Below are 19,962 nucleotides of genomic sequence, written 5' to 3' on the forward strand. Positions count from 1 at the left end.
GGCAAGCAGGCAGGAAGCGGGAGGTGATCACAGACTTGGTTCATATTTAAGCAGCTGCCAGGTAACTTCTGGAAACTTAAGAGAACAACAGCACCAATTAGGTGTGGGCGTTGACTGAGCATCTTCAGGGCGTGATTATGTCCATTTTAATGCCAAAGAGGAGCCACGTACAGTGTCCCAGCGTCTTGTCTGAGGACCTGCGGGGAGGAAGCCTCTGGGGCTACAGCAGGCAGTGCAGAAGTCAAAACCACAAATCCATCAGGAAAGGCCAAATGGGAAGCCGTCTCTCCATTTGTCTCGCCTTCCAATCGTCACCCTGCTGTCAGGAACCGAGGCGCTCGTTCCACCAGGCTCTGAACCCCCTTTGCTTCCTGTACGTACGTCTCCAATCTGCCCTCCTCCCCTTGCTCCCACCTCGCAGTGCTACCCACGTCAATCCTCCCACACGTTTCTGCCAGGACTAATTCATGCTCCTCAGATACTCCTACTGCCAGTTTTCTTTTTTCACAGAACAAGTGGCTGAAATCACTTTTAATGTTCCATAAAGCAAACAATCCTGGGGAGGACTGGATGGGGGATACATGGAGAAACATCAAACACATCACAGAACTGCCTCGATAAAAGATTTGTTTATATTTCAGGGTGCCCTTAATTTTCACATCAGGCATCATCTTTCTAATTTGGAAGTTAAGAGAATGAAAAGAGTGTTCCTCCAGCCGTGCTCCCAAGCAGGCCACCAGCTGTACATCACAGAGGCTGCACAATCAGAAGTACACATGGAGCTCTAAAGATGACTGCCGGACACACACCCATTCCCCAATCCCTTCCCCCAACCATCTTGACTACAGAAGCTGAAAAGCTCAAGTCTGCTTTCCTAGCCTTCCCTGAACCTGGGTGTAGCCACACGACACAACAGGTGTAGCGGAACATCAGTGGAATTTGGCCGCGTCTGTGGGTTAAGTGCTTGCTTTCTTGTTGCTCACAGTGCCTCTTTTGCTTCTTTCTGTCTTGAATGGAAACATGATGTCTGATCTGCAGCAGCTATCTTGCAACCATGAGGTGACAGGCAGGAAGGAATGGCTGATGAGGACCATGGAAATGCCAACTCATTTGGCAGGATAGGATAGGATAGGATAGGATAGGATAGGATAGAGGCCTATCCTAGTTTGGTCCCAGCAACTGGGACTTCTTCTTTGGGAAGGAATCTCCCATTTATTAAGTCGCCATAACTTGGATTTTCAGTTACTTGCGGCTAAAAGCATTACTGACTCAATATCTCATCCTTGTCTATATAGCAAGACCTCATCACTAATTCAACACTATTGGTGTCATACCAGGTTTTAAAGCAGATATCCTGTTTCACTTGATCTTCTTTGAAGTTTTAGATCCATTTATCCAAGAATCATTTATTTCTACATCTCTACTCAAATGATTCGTTGTCACTGCAAACTCAAAAGGGTCAGGACTGTGTCTCTTCCAGGACTCCCTATCCCAGTGAGTAGCTTTATCATTCACTTGTGTCCAGGTCAGGGGCTTTTGACATCATCTCCTACACACAATTTCAATATCATTCAATATCACCAAGTTCTTAGGCTTTGCCATATGAATATTTTTCTAACCTACCCATTTATTCCCACTACCATCTAAGTTATGCGTGCCTGGAACGCTGCAATAACCTCCTAGCTAGTCTCTCTGCATCCTCACTTGCTCTTTCCATGGTGAACTTATAAAAACACAAATCCGATCATGTTACTCCTTTCCTTAGAATCCTTTAGTGGTTTCTCGGGACTCCCATGATAGAGTACGGATTTCTTAAGGCACTGCCTGATCTGGCCCCTAACCATTTCTTCAGGTTTTCCAGTCCTACCTTGAGTTTCTCCTCTTGGCTCTCTTAGTTTCAGCTCTACCGTCATTATTCCAGTTTCTTAAATGTGTCATACACACTTCTGTTTTAGAACTACCACTTGTTTTGTTCCCTATATGGAGTGACAGGGGTTCCCTTACAGCTTTATGGCCTATTTAACCCTTACTCATCCCTCTACAGCTCAAACAATAATTTTCTATTTCAGATGTTATACTTTTATGTTTTAGATTTTCATTTTTTAAAAAATGTTTCCATTTCTGTCCAGAGATTCCCCTGTCCACTCATCTGCTCACTCCTTATGACCATCTTTTCCTTTATCTCAGGATCTATCTCTCTTGTGCTGACTCCTTCCCCCCCGCCCACCTTATCATAGATCACAATTTCCTGGTTCTTTGCAAATCTTGTAATTTTTTACTACATGTTGGACACTTCAGATGAAACTAACCTTTCAGCGAGTCTGAACTATGCTGTTTCCCTTTTAAGGTGTTAAGTTTTGTTCTGAAAGTTACTTTTGAAACTGTCAGGTTTATTTTTAATTAAGGTGAGTCTATTTTGATTTTGTCCTTGGTCCTGAAGAGTCATGCACATTTGTAATATATAGCCTTCCTGGGGTCTCCACTGCATACTTTCAGCTGAACTGTAACTCCAAGACTCAGAGTACCGTGTAGCCCCCTGATAGCTCTGTTCTCCTCTTAATCCCTTAGCAATCATTTTCTATTAGGCCTTATGAAGTCTTGCTTTGTGCACGTGTAGCCCTCAGTCAAGGATGTGCAGTGAACACAGATATCTGCTCACCCTTAACCACTCCCAGGCCACCCCCTCCTCTGATTTTCAGGGCAAACCAAGTGTTGACTTCTAATGTCAGCTTTTGTGGTTAATTCTTCCCTGGAGTTCATTAAGAGGCAGTCAAGTCACCATGGTAACTAACCACTTCTGCTGAACAGTTGAAAATTCACAGCTGACAATTTAAAGAATAATGCCACTCAGGTTATTACATTTCCAATTAGAGGCAGAGGTCAAACAAAAGAGCTAATTAGGTGGCCTTCCCACCAATGCCTACTAGAGTCATCTGACAGGTCCCTGAGGTGAGCTGGCATGCCTCCTGGTGATGCATTCTGCCCAGCTGCCAGCAGGTGGGGGCTCCACTGCCTGGGCTGTTATAGAAAGCCATGTCCCCAGCTTACTTCTATTCAGCCTCTCAATAGTACTGGCGTGCTTGAAAGGAGCAAGGCATTATGTTAGCAAGTTCTAATGAGTAGCTCTCCAAAACCATATGCTACATTCTGGATAAATTAAAATGGGGAACATTTTCATTTAAGACATGTCTTTTGAGTGAGAGAACTAGAGGTCATATAACCATATGGCACTGGTCTGGTGAATTGGAGTACTATAGTTCTAATTCAGCAAAGCTTTGTAGTGATCAGAGGTTATTTATAACTTGTGCTTATTTTGCAATATAAAAAGTACAGAATTGGATCTGACCCAAAGTCCACTTCAGTCCAGTACCCTGTCTGTGATGCAGCAACCCATGGGCTATGATGGAAAGGTACAACCATCCTACGTATGGTGGTTACCACAAAGTAAGAACTACCATGACATACCATCAGTAACTCTGCATGATGTCTTTACCTTTTCAGATCCTGCTGACTTCCAGTCTTATGCTAATACAGAGATTATCAAATTGCCACAGGAAATGCCCCCCTTGATTTGTTCTAATCACTTTCCTCTGGAATTTCAGGAAGTGATCGCTCAATTCCATATCCTGAAATGTGGTAGGCTCAAAGAATATCTTGCACAGAGTGGTTCTGGCATACCCTTAATAAGCTATTTCACCCAGGCTACTGGTGATTTAGTAAGCAAGCCCCACCTTTCAGTGGTTGGTTTTGCCTTGAATATCTGAAAACATAAAGAGCCAGAGGCAACTTAAAGGTCACTTGGTCGCACCCTCTCCTTCTATTGATGAGGAAACTGAACTTCAGGGACCCACACTGGTTTACACTATTAATCAGAGACACAACAAGAGTTAGAGTCCAAAGCTTTGCTTCCTGCCTTGGTTCACTTTCACCCTGGCCTTCCCGCATGAAGACTGCCATCTCCTCACTCCTTTAGATGGTCTCCTCTGGACCCTCGGAAATGTCATTCTATCTTTCTGGAGGTCTTACTAGATCTACACAGGTGAAAATATTTTTTTCCTTTCTAGTTTTATTGCTGATACAGCCACAGATAAAGATGAATGTTTTTTGGCCTTTAGAGCAGTACAGTGATTTGTTGAAAGGTCAGCAAACAGTGGCCTACAGTGACCTCCAGGTGCTATTCTTGATTTCCAACTGAAGGACCCAAATCCATCAAGCTCTATGTGAGTGACCCTGAGGTCCACGTGCTTCCTGTCTGCACACCCATGGCTCTAACAGCCCTAACCAGAGTTCACCTCCAACAGTGAGGCTGATATTCAGAAGACCTGCTCAAACATAAGCCTTACTGGGGCGCCTCCAGGCTGACACTCACCTTTGCATAAGCAGTTGTCTTAATAAACCACTGTCTGAGGTACTTCTGCTCCACCTTTGCTCCAGAACGCCATGAACAGCCATGTTCATCCACCTGCTCATTGGCAAGCACTGTTTGGTCCACCGGGTCCCAGTTAACCAAGGCCTGTTATAATTCATGAAACAAAATGATGCAATCTGGTGAGTATACTGAATAGGATCATATGGAGGTCCCTCACAAGTGAGAGGGTCTACAAAGGCAGTATCTCTGCCCTGAGACTTACGGGCATCTCCTTGGAGCATCGCTTGGCAAGGAAGCCACCAGCACGCTGAAAAGAGAGAATGTGAACCGCCTCAGGGCTTTCACCTCGTCAGGACAGGCCTGGGACGGGAGGCTGTATGCATGTGACTAACTCAAGTTCAGAATCTGCTTGTATAAAAGGATGGACTTGCAGATTGGAAGTTTTAGTAAACAGAAGGAAAGAAGAAAAAAAATGATACCCAGAACTTAGCAGAATTGGGTTATTTTAGGGAAAAAAAATAGGTTTATCTTAATAGAAATAGCCAATACTTCCTGAGTGATTACCATGTGCCAGATGCTGTACCAGAGGCTTCCCTAAGGTTGGCTCTTATAATCCTTGGGACAACCTTTTGAGGTAAGAATATTACTATCCTCATGTTGCACAGGAGGAAGTTAAGGAACAGGGAGATTAAATAACTTGCCTGAGGTCACACAGTCAGTAAGTATCAGAGACAGCAGGGTAGGAACTCAGGTGTCTAGGAACTGTAAACATTTTTGTGATTTTTTTTTAAATTTCTGTTTAAATTACGGTACAACACACAGAGTACTGTGAATAAATCTTACGTGTACAGCTCGATCTATTTCCACCACTACTCATCAAGACACAGAGCATTCCCAGCACCCCAGAAAATTCTGTTCTGCCTTCTCCCAGTCAACATCTGCCCCCCAAAAGGTAACAATATTCTGAGATCTTTCTGCATAGATTTCTTTGTCTGATAGAACCTATATTCTTAACCACGATGAAGTTTCCCTCTATAGAGTTCTAATTCATTTTTAGTTTCATTTAAAATACCCCTGCCATTTATATTCACTCCTTTTAAAAAAGCATTTGTTTCTATTTATTTCTTTATTTGGCTGTGCCAGCTCTTAGTTGCCACACGTGGGATCGTTGTGGCAAGCAGGATCTTTAGTTGTGGCATGCAGGATCGAGGTCCCTGACCAGGGATACAACCCAGGCCCCCAGCACTGGGACCGCCAGAGAAGTCCCGGCATTCGCTCCTTTATGACATTTAGGTACTGCTTAGTACAAACAGGGCAATGAACACAGAGACGTGTTTGGGCAGTAAAACATATATATTGTGTTTTAAAATTTTAATAAGTGATTCTAGTAAGACGTTGTGCTGAATATTGCCCATTTGCCCCTCTAATCCTCTTTCCACCATGTTCCGTGGTGGAAGTTGTCCCCTGTGCCCACATTAACCTGGACCCTTGCCCTCTGACTGGGTTCCACCAGTGAGAGGTCCCCGGCTCCTTCTCCCGTGGGTCATGGACTGGCCTCTCTGACTGCTCCAGCTACCGCTCTCCCAGTTCCAGGAATGGCTCCCCTATGTCGCCCCTGCCCGGGAGGTGGGCAAAGGCTTCCTTCTGTTCCTAGTGCCAGGTACTGGCCCACCTGTGGTGGGCTTCCCCGAACTCTGCACAGAATCATTCTTTTCATTCCATTTTCTTCAGTGACTGCTGTCAGGGAGGCCCTCTTTTCTTCTGCTGGGACCCTGACTGATCCAAAGACTTATCTAAAAATGACAGAAAAAGGAGGAGTGGACGAGAGGCTAACTTCTATGGGTTGTGATTTTACAACTAAAAAGTAATATACCTACTGGAAATTTTAAACCTGTAAAGCATAGAGTAGGAGTGGAAAAGACATGCACAGAGTGATTTTTCTCCCCTCTTTCTACAGTCCCCCAAATCCTTGAATCCATAGACAGAGAGAGATGGAATATAGGACAAACGACTGCAGACCTAAAAACTTGAGGTGAATAAACCAAGGGTGGCTTACTTATCTATTATCATTGCCCGTATTAGGGGTGAGGGGAAGGATACCACTTAAAAGATATAAAGAGAGGGCCAAGTACCGTCCAGTAACAAGGACAGCTCCTTCAAGAGCCCCCTGCCCCCCAAACCCAAAACTAATGCACCAGTGAAACAGCACAAAACATGAAAGTGAGAACAAAAGCCCTGCATGCCTTCACCTCCGCCTCCTGCCCCCACTGCACACCTCGGGGGACACGAAGAAGCAAACACTCAACCCTGCGGATCGCAAGAACAGGACAGGACTTGATTCTCTCATCGACATTTCCCACACAGACTGGCAGCTCTCAGACTCCAAGTTACAAAATGCAATGAGGGAGGGGTGTTCCTAAGAGGTTTACACGTTATGACAAAACCCTGCTGTCAAATGAAAGACAAATAGAAGCAAAACACAAAAGCAATTTTCCCCCAGTGAAAGTCTTGATGGGAGAGAGGAAAAATACAAAAGGAAATAAAGTTTCCAATCAAAGATGCATTCAAATCAAAGGGACATCCCTGGCGGTCCAGTGGCTAAGAGTCTGTGTTCCCAATGCAGCGGGGGCCTGGGTTTAGTCTCTGGTCAGGAAACTAGATCCCACATACCTCAATTAAGATCTGCTGCAGCCAAATAATAATAATATAAAAAGATGCATTCTTGTAAGTACTCAGTCTCGTTTCTTCTCAGGACCGTGATCGGTCTCAAGCACAGAGTTACAGAGTTCAGTCTTGGTCTTTCTGCAGGTGGTAAACCCATAGGTGGTCAAAATTCAGGGCCTATAGGGCCCAGGGTGTACAGCATCCATGGCCTCTTGAAGGTCTGGAGTTGACTTCCAAATCTCTTTCTCTGGGTCTCCTCTCTTACGTAATGGTCTCTAACCTATAGCTTCCCTTTAAGCCATGGTCTGTCTTCTTTCATCTGGCACTCCTGGGTTTTCACATTTTGAACACTTACTTTGATGGATGCCCTGATTTTTAAGCAAGCACAGTTATGCTCCACAGAATACAGTTTATGGACAACTTCATTGACTGTGGTCACTACCCAGGTTAATTATGATCTCTATCACCTCCGAGACTAACTCCATGCTCCTTACAGTCAACTAGTCTTATTAGCAAAATACAGCCTATCTCTGTATTTTCCAGTCAACTTTAAATCAATACTGAAACCAGTAAAACACCTGCAAAAACACTGAACTCTAGCTGGCTTTGCCCACTGCTTCCTAACATAAGTTATCCGGCAACATCACAGAACGAGCCATCATCCTGAAGAACTTCCCCAAGTTGATCAAGGCTTAAACGCTAAGGTTAACATTTTTTCGGTCTGAGGGATTTGTGGGAAGCTTTCAGAAAGCATTTTAGAAATGCACGTCACACCACGATTCTACACAAGAAGCGGCCGTGTTCACGGATCCCAGCTTGTACCGTGACTGTGGGTGCCGCATCATTGTCGCCCCGTTCCCCTCCCCTTCTTGGCTGTTGGGCTCTTGGAGTCGTGGGAGACCGTGGGGTCCACTGGGGATTCTCAAGGCCATTTCATTCTGATTTTTTTAAATTTAGCTTTAATTGGAGGATGATTGCGTTACAGTGTTAGGCTGGTTTCTGCCATACGACAACGTGAATCGGCCGTAAGTACACGTGTCCCCTCCCTCTCGAACCTCCTTCCCACCCCGCTCCTGTCCTACCGCTCTAGGTTGTCACAGAGCACTGGGCTGAGCTCCCTGTCACATAGCAACTTCCCACTAGCTGTCTGTTTTAAATATGGTGATGTATAGCATTGAATCAGCCTGATTTTGAGTTTATCTGCCCTCTTCTCTGCGACACAGCCGCCCTGGTGCCTACCGCCCCAGCAGGCCTCGAGCTTTGTGTCAAAGCTCGTCCTGTCTCATCCCATCCTCTCCTTCCTCTGGATCCTCTCTCCGCCTGCCTCCCTGGCCCTCACCCTCTTCACCGGCTGCCAGTCCCAACGGGAGTACCTCCTCCATCAGCATGCTTTTGGCTCCTGCCTGGCCACAGCACCACTCTTCAGGCTCGGGCTGCTCTCCATCATTTCCCTGGCTTCTTTCTCCTCGAGCTCTCCTTCCGTGTGACTGGAGACCTTTTCTGAGTATCCTGCCATGCAGCTTCAGCTTCCAAAGGCTGGCGAGATATGCTTTAGGGTATTGATTTTCTCAAGGACTGTTAGCTTTTTTCTTGACAAAAGCGCACTTAATTAAGGAACACCACATAGATCTCATTAAAGGATCTAATTCTCAAAATCGATTTTGCTCTATTCCATCCAGAATGGGCCTGACTTTGGACTCGGTCCAGAATGGGGTGGGGGGTGGGGGGTGGAAAGTTCCCAAGGCCGCCGCTGGTTGCTTGCACTACCTTCCAAAGCCACCGGGGGGCAGACTGGGTGAGGCCGCCTGTTCGTGCACCGCGCTTCTTTAAGTAGGTGCTGCTGAAATCAAGAGTCAAAGACAAATTCACAGATTAAGTGGCGCTCCACAGTTCCCTAGAACGTCCAAGCAGAACACGGCATTATTCTCTCTACTAGCTACATCCACGGAATTTTTGTGTTTTTTTTTAACCAGAGAGGTGATATTTAATGTTCTCCCAAGAAAAAGTCTCTATAATCATATTTTTGGCTGAAAATATTTTTGTTCTGTGAGAGCAAGAATAGATTTGCTTCTGCAATGGAAATAAACATTTTGATGGACAGTGCTTGTTAAGAACAAGAGTTAGACTCCAGCTCTGCTTTGTAATGCTCTGCTAAAATACTCTCCCTAAATGTCCATTTATACTTACAGCGGAACTGAATCTAAGGATTAAGGCTATCTTTATTTGAAAAAAAAAAAAAAGGCTATGACAATTCCATTAGAGGAAAAGTATTAATATGTGAATTATTTTTTTTTTGCCAAATATGCTTTACAAAGTATGCTATATGAAATTTTTTTTTAATCAAATTAACTTGCTTATGCTAACTTCAAAAGCTTATATATTGAAATAAACCCCAGGAATAGAAACCTAAGTGTATCAGTATGCTTTATGTTTTAAAGCCAATTTGTAAATGGCTATCCAATAAAAGGAAATCTACCTGGGGAAAAATACCTTGGATTAGAGATAACTCTGGTCTTCAAACAATGTACCAAGTGTGCATGTTTACATTCTATTTATGATTTTTTTTTAAGATCATGTCATTTAAGTGACTTAAAAGAACACACCCCCAAAATTTAAATTAACAACCAGCAATAAAGACACTGTCTTTCTAAATGAATACCCATGAAACAAACTACACTGTTTTTCTGTAATACCTTTCCATGTGCAGGTTGCCTCAGAATGAGCCAGGAAGCTTCAGGATTTTTTAACTTTTTGTTTTTCCAATTTAAATATCATAATGACCCTAGGTAACTACAGGCACGCACAGATGGGCACTTATTAAGGACGTACTCTGTGCCAGGCACCATCCCAGCCTCCCCACAAGCATTCACCAGTTTAATCCTCATAATGACCCTCCGAGGCGGGGAGAAGAGGCTTGTGGTAGGCAGAAGATGTCTGTGTCCTACGTCACCCAGAACCTGGATGCCCGTGTCACTTGCAACCGGTGAGTGTGTTACCTACATGGCAAAGGGGTCTTTGAAGATAAACGATTAATGAAGGATTTGGAGATGGGGGGATTAACCTGGATTAACCAGATGGGCCCAAAGTAATGAAAAAAAGCTCTTACAGGAGAAAGAAGAAGGCAGAAGAGTCAGAGTCTGAGTCTGAGGAGATATGACGATGGAAGCAGAGTCAGAGAGATTTCAAGATGCTGTGGTTTTGAGGATGGGGAGGGGTCCAAAGTCAAGGATGGGAGCAGCCTCCAGAAGCTGGACAAGGCAAGAAAGAGATTTTCCTCTAGTGCCTTCAGAAAGAAGGCAGCTCTGACAACATCTTGATTTGTATCCCAGTGAGACCTATTTCATGGACTTCTGACTCAGGAACTGTGAAACAATGAATCTTGTGTTGTTCTAAGCGACCCAGTTTGTGGTAATTTGTTACAGCAGCAGCATCAGGAAAGGAATATCGGCTGTTTCCATGAGAGAAGGAGTCAGAGGGAAGACTGGACCGAATTCCCAGGGGTGCACAATCAGAGGCGTGTGCGTGTGTGCCACACTGATTCGGAAACAACTGCGGAGAAGAGAGATATTCGGACCCAGGAGCACGGTGGTGTTCATGCAGTGGGGGACCTCCTGGAACCCCTTCCATGTTTAGAAAAGTTACTCAGCTCCTGAGGCGGTGCTCATGACTGGCTTTGCTCCAACCCAATATTGAAGGGGTTAAGCTTCCTACTTGGGTTTGATGTACTTAGAACTGAGGCAGCACTAACAAAGAGCGAAGCCAGTGTCCTATGAAGGAATATTACAGTAAATATTCAGTATATTCAGAGTCAGCTTAACTATACAACACACACACAAAATCAAGTGTCTCATAAAGGGCTGTCACACAGCCAAGGGCCCCGGGCAAGAACTGTTTACACTGCTACATTAACGTGTCAGCTCTTTCATATCCCATCCATATGAAGAGTAATGAAACAACTGAGGAGAGTTAACACTGGCTAATTTAACTGACGCCGTGCACCACTGCTTACACTCTAAAGAGCAGTTACAGGCTTTTTCAGGTGCTAGTAACTTTGATTTCTGTCTGTCCTTCCTGCTATCACTTGGGATACACAATGTGGCTTGTTATCTCATAATCCCTCTGCCCGGACCCACGGGTGATTCCAGACGGAAACCCGTCTGGCGAACCATTCTGATCCACCTCAGTAGGGAGGCTCTTCTGGGAAGGAGTCTGCCAGGCTGCTCGGTTAGCACCGAATCTGCTGATGAGAGTGGGAAGCTGATGATTTTCCCACCAATTTCCTTCCGACCCTTTTGCTTCTGAATATTGAATAATGCTATTAAGAAAAATTATTCCAAACTCAAAACAGGGAAAGGGGTTGCTTCTTCAAGGCAAGCTGGAATTGGCTAGCAGAGCCACATCCCCCAGGGATTATCTGATTTTCTAGGGATGTTTACCTTTGTCTGACTCCCTCTTCACTATTATTTTATTGGGTTGGCCAAAAAATTCACTTGGGTTTTTCCATAAGATGGTATGGAAAAGCATGAATGAATGCTTTGGCCAACCCAATACAACTCTGCTAGGGTGCCAAAGAAGGGGTTAACTTACAGACAACGCAGAGCAACACAAAAGCTTTTTGTCTTAGAGTGACACAAATGACTCTCGGGCAATGACAATGCAAATGACTTCTGATTCACAGAAAAGACTCCCCAAAACTAGGTTTATGCCTTGTAGGTCACTAAGCAGTTTTGATTCTATCAGCAAATACATTTCACATGCCTTGGACTCTATAAATCGTCCTTCCTTGAAATCTCATTTGAACCAGTCTTAACATACAGCTGGTTCTCTCATTAATGAGTGAGCTGAATAAAATCTTTGACACATGTTCATTTTATATTTGTATGGGAGTCGTTTTTCTAACTTTTGAAAATTATTCTTTAACAACACAACGATATGTCCAACACAACAACAACAAGGGCTGTTGAAGTCAGCACCTTGGACAGGTACTTCTGTCTCTCACCGCTCCTCACCTAACCAGCTTCTGGGCATAGGAACAGCTATGGTGTGTTAAGAAATTAAACTTAAAAAAAAAAAAAAAAAAAGAAAGAAATTAAACTGACCCAAGAGGGTCTACAGTGGTTAAAGATTAGTATGATTTGACTCCACAAAGTTCTCACTTTCAATGTATCCCAAATGTTAATGGGGAATGAATACTTAAAAAAAAAAAAAAGATTAACAACACTGTATTTTAAACAACCAATATTTTTAAAATATCCTCAGTTTAAAGATGAGAGTGGGTTAGGGACTGTATACTTTGTACAGAGGTTCTCAGTGTGGTTCATAAACCTCTGGAGTCCCGGAGACCACTACAAGGGGTTGGCAGGTCAAAACTATATTCATAATAATCATAACACAAAGGTAAAACATTCAATCAAAGGGTAAAATAGACCAAAACATCTTAATATAACAAGGGTGCAAAAAGCTCAGTGATATTTAGATTCAACATTGCAACTGACCTTTAAGAACACACCACTTGTTGAGTTTTGCTATAGTATTAAAGGAGGACATTCATAATTATCTGAAGTGATTATTAAAATACTCCTCTTTTAGCAGGCTTAGTTTATTAGTTCTTCTGGTATTTACCATTATAACTTTATGTAATGAAACTGTACCACTTTAAGTTTGATTACTATCTTTAGATGATTCTGCTGACCCTCTGCCATGTAATATGAGATACTGAGCGTGGTCATACAGCCTTTCTCGAACAAGACTCCTCTTCTAGTTATCCTTAGCTTTAATAGCTACATTTCAACGTAAAAAAAACAGACATAAATCTCTAATTCTCCTTTTTTGGCTCCTTGTTATGAAGTATGTAGGGATCATCTCTCACTTGCTTCTACTTCTCTTCCCCAATTTCACCTCCTGATTTTTGTTAGCTAGATTACTTTTTATGTTGTCAAGGTTTAAGAAAATTCATGTTATCCTGATATTCTAAACTGAGCCTTCTACATGAGTCATTATACTGATTCTAAAATTTTTTTTAATTGAAAACATAACAAAATTGATACAGGCACTGTGGAGAACCGTATGGAGATTCCTTAAATAACTAGGAATAAAACCACCACACGACCCAGGAAACCCACTACTAGGCACACACCCTGAGGAAACCGCAACTGAAAAAGACACGTGTACCTCAATGTTCATTGCAGCTCTATTTACAACAGCTAGGACATGGAAGTAACTTAGACATCCATCGACAGATGAATGGATAAAGAAGCGGTGGTACATGTATACAATGAAATATTTTCAGCCATAAAAAGGAACACATTTGAGTCAGTCCTAATGAGGTGGATGAACACAGAATCTGTCATACAGAGTGAAGTGAGTCAGAAAGAGAAAAATAAATATCGTATACTAATGCATTATATATGGAATCTAGGAAGATGGTACTGTTAAACCAATTTGCAGAGCAGCAATGGAGACACAGACATAGAGAACAGACTTAGGAACAAGGCTGAGGGGGGAGGAAGAAGAGGGTAGGATGTATGAAGAGCGTAACATGGAAACACACGTTACCATATGTAAAACAGATAGCCAACGGGAATTTGCCGTATGACTCAGGGAACTCAAACTGGGGCTCCATAACAACCTAGAAGGGTGGGATGGAGAGGGAGGTGGAGGGATGTTCAAGTGGGAGGGGTAAACCTATGGCTGACTCATGTTGATGTTTGGTAGAAACCAATACAATACTGTAAAGCAATTATCCATCAATTAAAAACAAAATACTTCTTAAAATAAAAAAGAAAAGGAGAGAAAACTGAACAAAAAATGCCATAAACACCATAATGATTAAAAGCATATTGTTATGATGGGAATGTTTTCTATCTAGACTGCCCAGCACCAGCTACCAGCATCTGAATGTGACTTGTATGACTGAGGACCTGAATTTTTAATACTGTTTTAATCTTCAGTTCAGTTGCTAAGTTGTGTCCGACTCTTTGTGACCCCATGAACCGCAGCACGCCAGGCCTCCTTGTCCATCACCAACTCCCGGAGTCCACCCAAACCCATGTCCATTGAGTTGGTGATGCCACCCAATCATTTTATCCTCTGTTATCCCCTTCTCCTCCTGCCCTCAATCTTTCTCAGCATCAGGGTCTTTTCAAATGAGTCAGCTCTTCGCATCAGGTGGCCAACGTATTGGAGATTCAGCTTCAACATCAGTCCTTCCAATGAACACCCAGGACTGATCTCCTTTAGGATGGACTGGTTGGGTCTCCTTGCAGTCCAAGGGACTCTCAAGAGTCTTCTCCAACACCACAGTTCAAAAACATCAATTTTTTAATCTTAATTACTTTAAATTTCAATAACCATGTGCAGCTAATAGCCATCATCATACTGGACACTGTAGTTCTAGGCCACACGAGGATACTATTTCTCTCATTTCCCACCATCTAAGGCTTATCTTATCATGGGGTTTCCGGGTGGCTCATGGTAAAGAATCCCCTTCCAATGCAGGAGATGGAGGAGACACAGGTTCAGCCCCTGCATGGGGAAAATCCCCTGGAGGAGGAAATGGCAACTCACTCCAGTATTCTTGCCTGGGAAATCCCATGGACGGAGGAGCCTGGTGGGCCAGGGGGTCACAGATGGATTGGACACGGCTCAGTAACTAAACAATAACAACAACAGACTTTGACTTACCTCCTTTTGATAGGCCAGTCCAGCTTCATACAGTTTAATAAAGAGATACTGAGTCCATCTGTAGTAATCTGGTAAACACGTCGTTATTTCCTGCCAAAGAGGGGTAAGATTACGTATGGGCCACTGTAAACATTCCCTCTCCCAACATATGGATCACCTTTGAATTCAATTTTGAAAAGCAATCACTCTGCAAAAATATTTATCAATCTATAATATTTTTATCGATTTGTGAAGTAAGGGAAGAAGCAATTTATTCTAGGAAGAGAGACGTTATTGAAATGCCAACCTCATGGGCAACCTTTCCCAGGGCCTGTTTAATGATGAGAAACTTGATTTAAGTCTTCTGCATGGCCCCGTGCATGCAAGTAACAGCTGAATTACACTGTATAGACTTGAGTACTCCCCTTTCTGTCAATATAAACATATTTGGAGGCCATGGAGCTAAGTCATAAATGTAGTTCATTTTGGAAGCAACCACAAAATTCAAGAGGAATATTTGCTAGCTTCGGTACGATCCTCACTGGAAAACAAACCCATGTTTCTAGATACAACTGGGGCTGGAGAGCTCTTTTAGACTCATTATATTCCATTTATCCCATTATGTGAATCACGCTGGAGTCTACTTAGGAAGGCTCATTAGAAACGTTATCAAATACTGTTAATAAACTTAGTGAAAAACCACCTGGCTTGTATTTCCAAGCTTAAATCGAACGTTCCCAAAATGTATTTTCTGTCCTGAGAACACATGTGCTATAGAATCTGTAAAATCAGGTTGTTAATTAACCAGCCGATAAGGTTTAATTAATTAATTAACCAATAAGGTTTGCAGTTGAGGAAGTCAAAAGCATAAAAACCTCTACATCGTCACACTGTTTCCTTCCTAGGGCTCTTGTTTCACTGCAAAGGAGAGCTAACAGAGAAATGGATGCAGGGCAGGGGACATTCCAGATGGTTCATTTGTCATGGACGACTGACAGAAGGCATACTTCTATCAAAAGAGCAATTGATCCAGTCTTTCTCCAGATGAGGGTAAGGGTGGCAGGAACTGAGCAAAGCGGCAGGTAAACTCCTGCTGTCCCCCATGGGTGATGTTCCTCATGGAAGATTCCTGGGTCCTTTTTAACGTTGTTTTGTAACAATAGCAGAGTAATAACCACCAGGAAACAAATAACCCTGATCACAGGTTCCACTCGCCCCAACAAGGCGGGGAGTGAATAGCCAGCCAGTCTAACAACTCTGCCCACGCTGTAGCTCGCCCCTGCCAACGCCGGAGCCAGAAGCACACACAGGCTACACCAGCTCCCGAGGCACCACGGGCATCGAGTCTGAAGAGCATGGGACACAAAGTACTCCAGTGACACAGAACCAGACCAGCACACTGTGGGTGGGTTCACTCCCCCAAACCTCCAAATTCATCCTCATCCCATCATATTTTCCTCACCAGCCAGCCCTCCCCCACCCCCGCAAGCTTGGGGCAGAACTCATTTTCCTGAGAAGCAACTCAAGAACTTCGATTTCTAACAAAACCCAGGGCAGGGGCTATGTTTGGTCTGGTTCATTTTGCTCATCATGTATGCTCAGGTCTCGAAACAGCAAGGCACCCCCAAATTGATGCTGAATGAAACTAAATAGACATAGGAATGTCAAATTAAATTTGTATCCCTCATGGAAGTTTCATAAACTGAACTCAAATTACACAGGTTCACAAGATGAGCTGGAATAGGAAACAGGGTGGGGTTAAGGGGAAGGTGGTGGGAAAAGTCCCAGACCTTGTTAGGGTAGATATGCTTTTTAAAATTGTTATCCATTAGAGGTCTAAAGAAACAGGTGAAGCAAATATGACAAAATAATGACAACTGTTAAATCTAGTGACTGGGCTCTTTTCTCTGTTTTTCTATATATTTAAATTTTTCAAAATATCAAAATATTCCTAATGAATATGTGTATGTAGGCATGTATATACATATATATTTTCTTGGCCCCTGGATCTGCTTTCATAGACAAAGAGTAAAAATTACATAGCCATGGAACAGCATGGTAATCTTCCCTTAGGTTTGTAGTTTGCAAAACTGCTTTTATCTAAAATAGAAAAAAAAGATGATAGAACCAGTCGGGGGGGGGGAAAAAAGATCATTATCCAACCACATATTAGGCTACTTTCAGTCATATGGGTGATGCAAACTGCATTGTCTTGGGAAGTGTCAGCTCCAAGGTGAGACAGGGGGTAGGAGGTATGGACCCCTCCTTCTCTTCTGCCTTCAAGCTTTCATTCTGCCTTCCGCCTGTTTCATATATATTGCATTTCTACGAAACATGTCATTTGAAGAAAAAAAAAATCACATCCGCTGCTAACAGTCCAGCCTGAAAACCACGGCTCCAGGACGGGCATTGTAATCCCAGCAGAACTGCTTCAACACAGGGCTGCCTGTCTCCCCTCCTGGGATGCTGGCGCCTCCTGCCTAGAGGAGGCTGGGGACGTCCCGGGGACAGGAACGCCGCCCCTGCTGCACACAGGGCCCGCACGACCCTCAGTACTGCCACTCCGTGCAGAAATGCCCGGCGGACGTCCAGCCTCACAGGAACCACACTAAGTGTGGTGGCCGGGGGACACCTGCTTGGAAATGCATCTCCTGAAACACAGAACCTTTCCGGAACCTCCATCCCTCTGCTCTGCTGACTTGAAGGGAACAAAAAGCCAAGAAAATCCAAACAGTCTTCTAATGCCTCATTCCCAGTAAAAATCATTAAAGGTACCTTTCTGAAATTAAACTGCTTAAAAGCTTTAACTGTAGTCAACTGGCTAGAAAATGAGACTCCTTTCCCATGTTTTGGGAACTAGTTATTTGAAACCCAGCCCTGCAGACGGTCTTCTGGGGGGGGTCCGCGTCCACAGAGATGTGAAAAGGCTTCCTGCCTCTTCCTGGAGCAGCGAGTCTCAATGGGGACACTTCTGCTCCCCAGGTAATGACTGGGGACAGGCAGCATGTGACAACTGTGACGGGGCTGGGGCCGGGGGACGTCTTAACGGCATCTGCTGGGTGGAGGCCAGGGAGGCTGCTGGAACCCTACAGAGCACAAGACAGCCCCTTGAACAGAGAATTATCCAGCCCCAAACGTCACTAACGCCAAGGTGAGAAACCCAACTCGAAGGATTTCGATCTTCTTAGCTTGAGTCTGCAACCACAGACAGATTAAGAGGAATGAGCAAGCAATTCTCTAGAGGGCGGTCCATAAGAGCGATTAGATGTCCCTGGCAAAAGCAGAAACGGGACTGAGCTAGCTTAGGGAACTCTCCCGCGGGGCTGACCCCATCTCCCTGAGCACATGGCGTGGCGCAGGTGGGGGTGATGCTCGCTGTGGCCACCGGTCCTTCCACCAGCGCTGAGCCCAGGCAGAGTGGGGGCCTGGCAAGTGTGGGGAACCGGCAGACACGGCTCTGAAACTGTTAGGTGTGCACGATGCTACTCACGGGGAAAGAGCGACTGACTTTACCATCTAAAATTTAAATCATTCAATATGCCTCCGAGTAGCTGTCTGACTTGGGAAAATCGGTAAAAAACTCATGTAATAAATTTCCCATTTTGAAGTTAGAGAGGCACATGGTTGTTCTTGATGCAACATCAGTTCATCCCCACCTATGAAAGAGATGTTGAACGGACAGATGTTTAAAGGTCACTTGCTGGACTCCAGCCCACAGCACCCAAGTGTCCAGGCCCAGCCCTGCCTGTCCTCCGAAGGGGAGCTTCTGTCTGGGAGCAGGGGTTCTTGTCCCTGAGCTGTGGATGGTGTCAGCTCGGAAATAAGACTTCTCTGCGAGGCCACCGGGGCCCTCACACGAGGCCTGTTCTCTGTGTCCCGAGTCCCTTTTCTCTCCTGTGCCTTTCTTGCTCTGCTTTCCAAATAAGCCCACTCCCATGCAAAAGCACCCTTGTTTTTAGAACAAAAAGTCAGGCAATTCAAAGTTATAGCTCCAAAAGCAATGGCAATTCAGCCATACTCCACATATATCTATATAAAGATGTCAACTTTTATAACCCCCTGGGCTCTGCAAAATGCAACCCAGCTGCCAAGAGACCAAATTTATGCATCTAGAATTTCAACAAGTCTCATTCCGCCACACTGCAGTTTTTACATTCAGCGATACCTGGCTTTTAGCATTAGAAATATTTTGCACATTCACAGCCAAACCCGAGGCCCAGCGGAGAAGGTGACACTCCCTCAACAAGCGCGAGGGTCAAAACGTCCTCCCTTGAGGCCGGCCACCCACACCTCAGTGACTGCACAGATCAATAACCCAGCCGGCCTTGCCGGGACCGCCCTGCACACAGCGACTCGACAACGGCCAGAGAAGCCCGAGTCCCAGAGGCCCAGCTGACCTTTTCGGAGAGGAAAACGGTGCTTGGTCTGTGAGGGTGACCGGCTCCTGTGGACCTCAGGCTGACCTTCCTTGCTCCAGGGAAAGAGGGACAGAGAGAGTCAAGGGAAAGACAACCCACTCAGCAGCCGTGTGTCGGGGTTCCGGTCCTTGCACCACCATCGGCATGTGGCCACAGTCAAGTGTCCGTGTCCAGGGGAGAGGGGCGGCGAGGCCCGTCGGAGGGGCCTCGGGACAAATGCGGTGATACGTGTGAAGCAGACGCCGGGCACAAGCGAGGGATCGGCGGTGCTGCTCCCCGTGCTGATTCAGAGTGTGTGGTGAAGGAGGGAGGCCGGCGCGGTCACCACGCCCCTCTCAGAGGCGGCGATGCCCGCATGGGGCTGCTGGACGGGGCGGGAGGGAGAGCAGTGGGCTTGGGTCAGAAGGATCTGCGCTCACCATCCCTTACCAAACACCGGTTTTCGGACTGAAAAGAGACTGTGTTCATGAGGGAGAGACCGAACCACGGGACCCAGGCAGGGAAATCCACACAAGGTTGCTCCCAGCCGCCTCCGGCGGCAACGCCCGCCTCAAGGGGAGGCAGAGAGGTCGCCTCTTAACCCCCTTCGGCTCAGGCAGGACTCAGTCAGGTCTGTGTCTCTTGATCCCACTGCACTTTTGACAGTGATGGGTCCCAGATCACAGAACTACTAACATCACTCGAGGCCACTGTGCATGTAATTTGCATTGCAAACCTCACAGAGTTTAGGATTTGAGAAAATGAAACAGACCAAACCAGAGGCAACATGTTCATCAAGTCAGTCATTGGACGTCCCCATACACGGGAAAGTAAACACAGTAAGAAGGGTGAGCAGCAGCCAGGCGTCAG

General features: G+C 44.9%; 1 protein-coding gene across 1 annotated transcript in view; it reads right to left on the reverse strand.

Moving 5' to 3' along the window:
• LARS2 (leucyl-tRNA synthetase 2, mitochondrial) overlaps positions 1-19,962 on the reverse strand; it is a 141,901-nt gene that overhangs the window by 73,733 nt on the left and 48,206 nt on the right. Inside the window, exons 6-7 of the mRNA XM_065933880.1 lie at positions 14,717-14,806; positions 4,370-4,513 (exon numbers count right to left, since the gene is read on the reverse strand). Of these exons, the coding sequence (XP_065789952.1) occupies positions 4,370-4,513; positions 14,717-14,806 (234 nt within the window). The remainder of the gene's footprint in view (positions 1-4,369; positions 4,514-14,716; positions 14,807-19,962) is intronic.

This window comes from Muntiacus reevesi, chromosome 4, assembly GCF_963930625.1.
Source record: "Muntiacus reevesi chromosome 4, mMunRee1.1, whole genome shotgun sequence".
Lineage (NCBI taxonomy): Eukaryota > Metazoa > Chordata > Mammalia > Artiodactyla > Cervidae > Muntiacus > Muntiacus reevesi.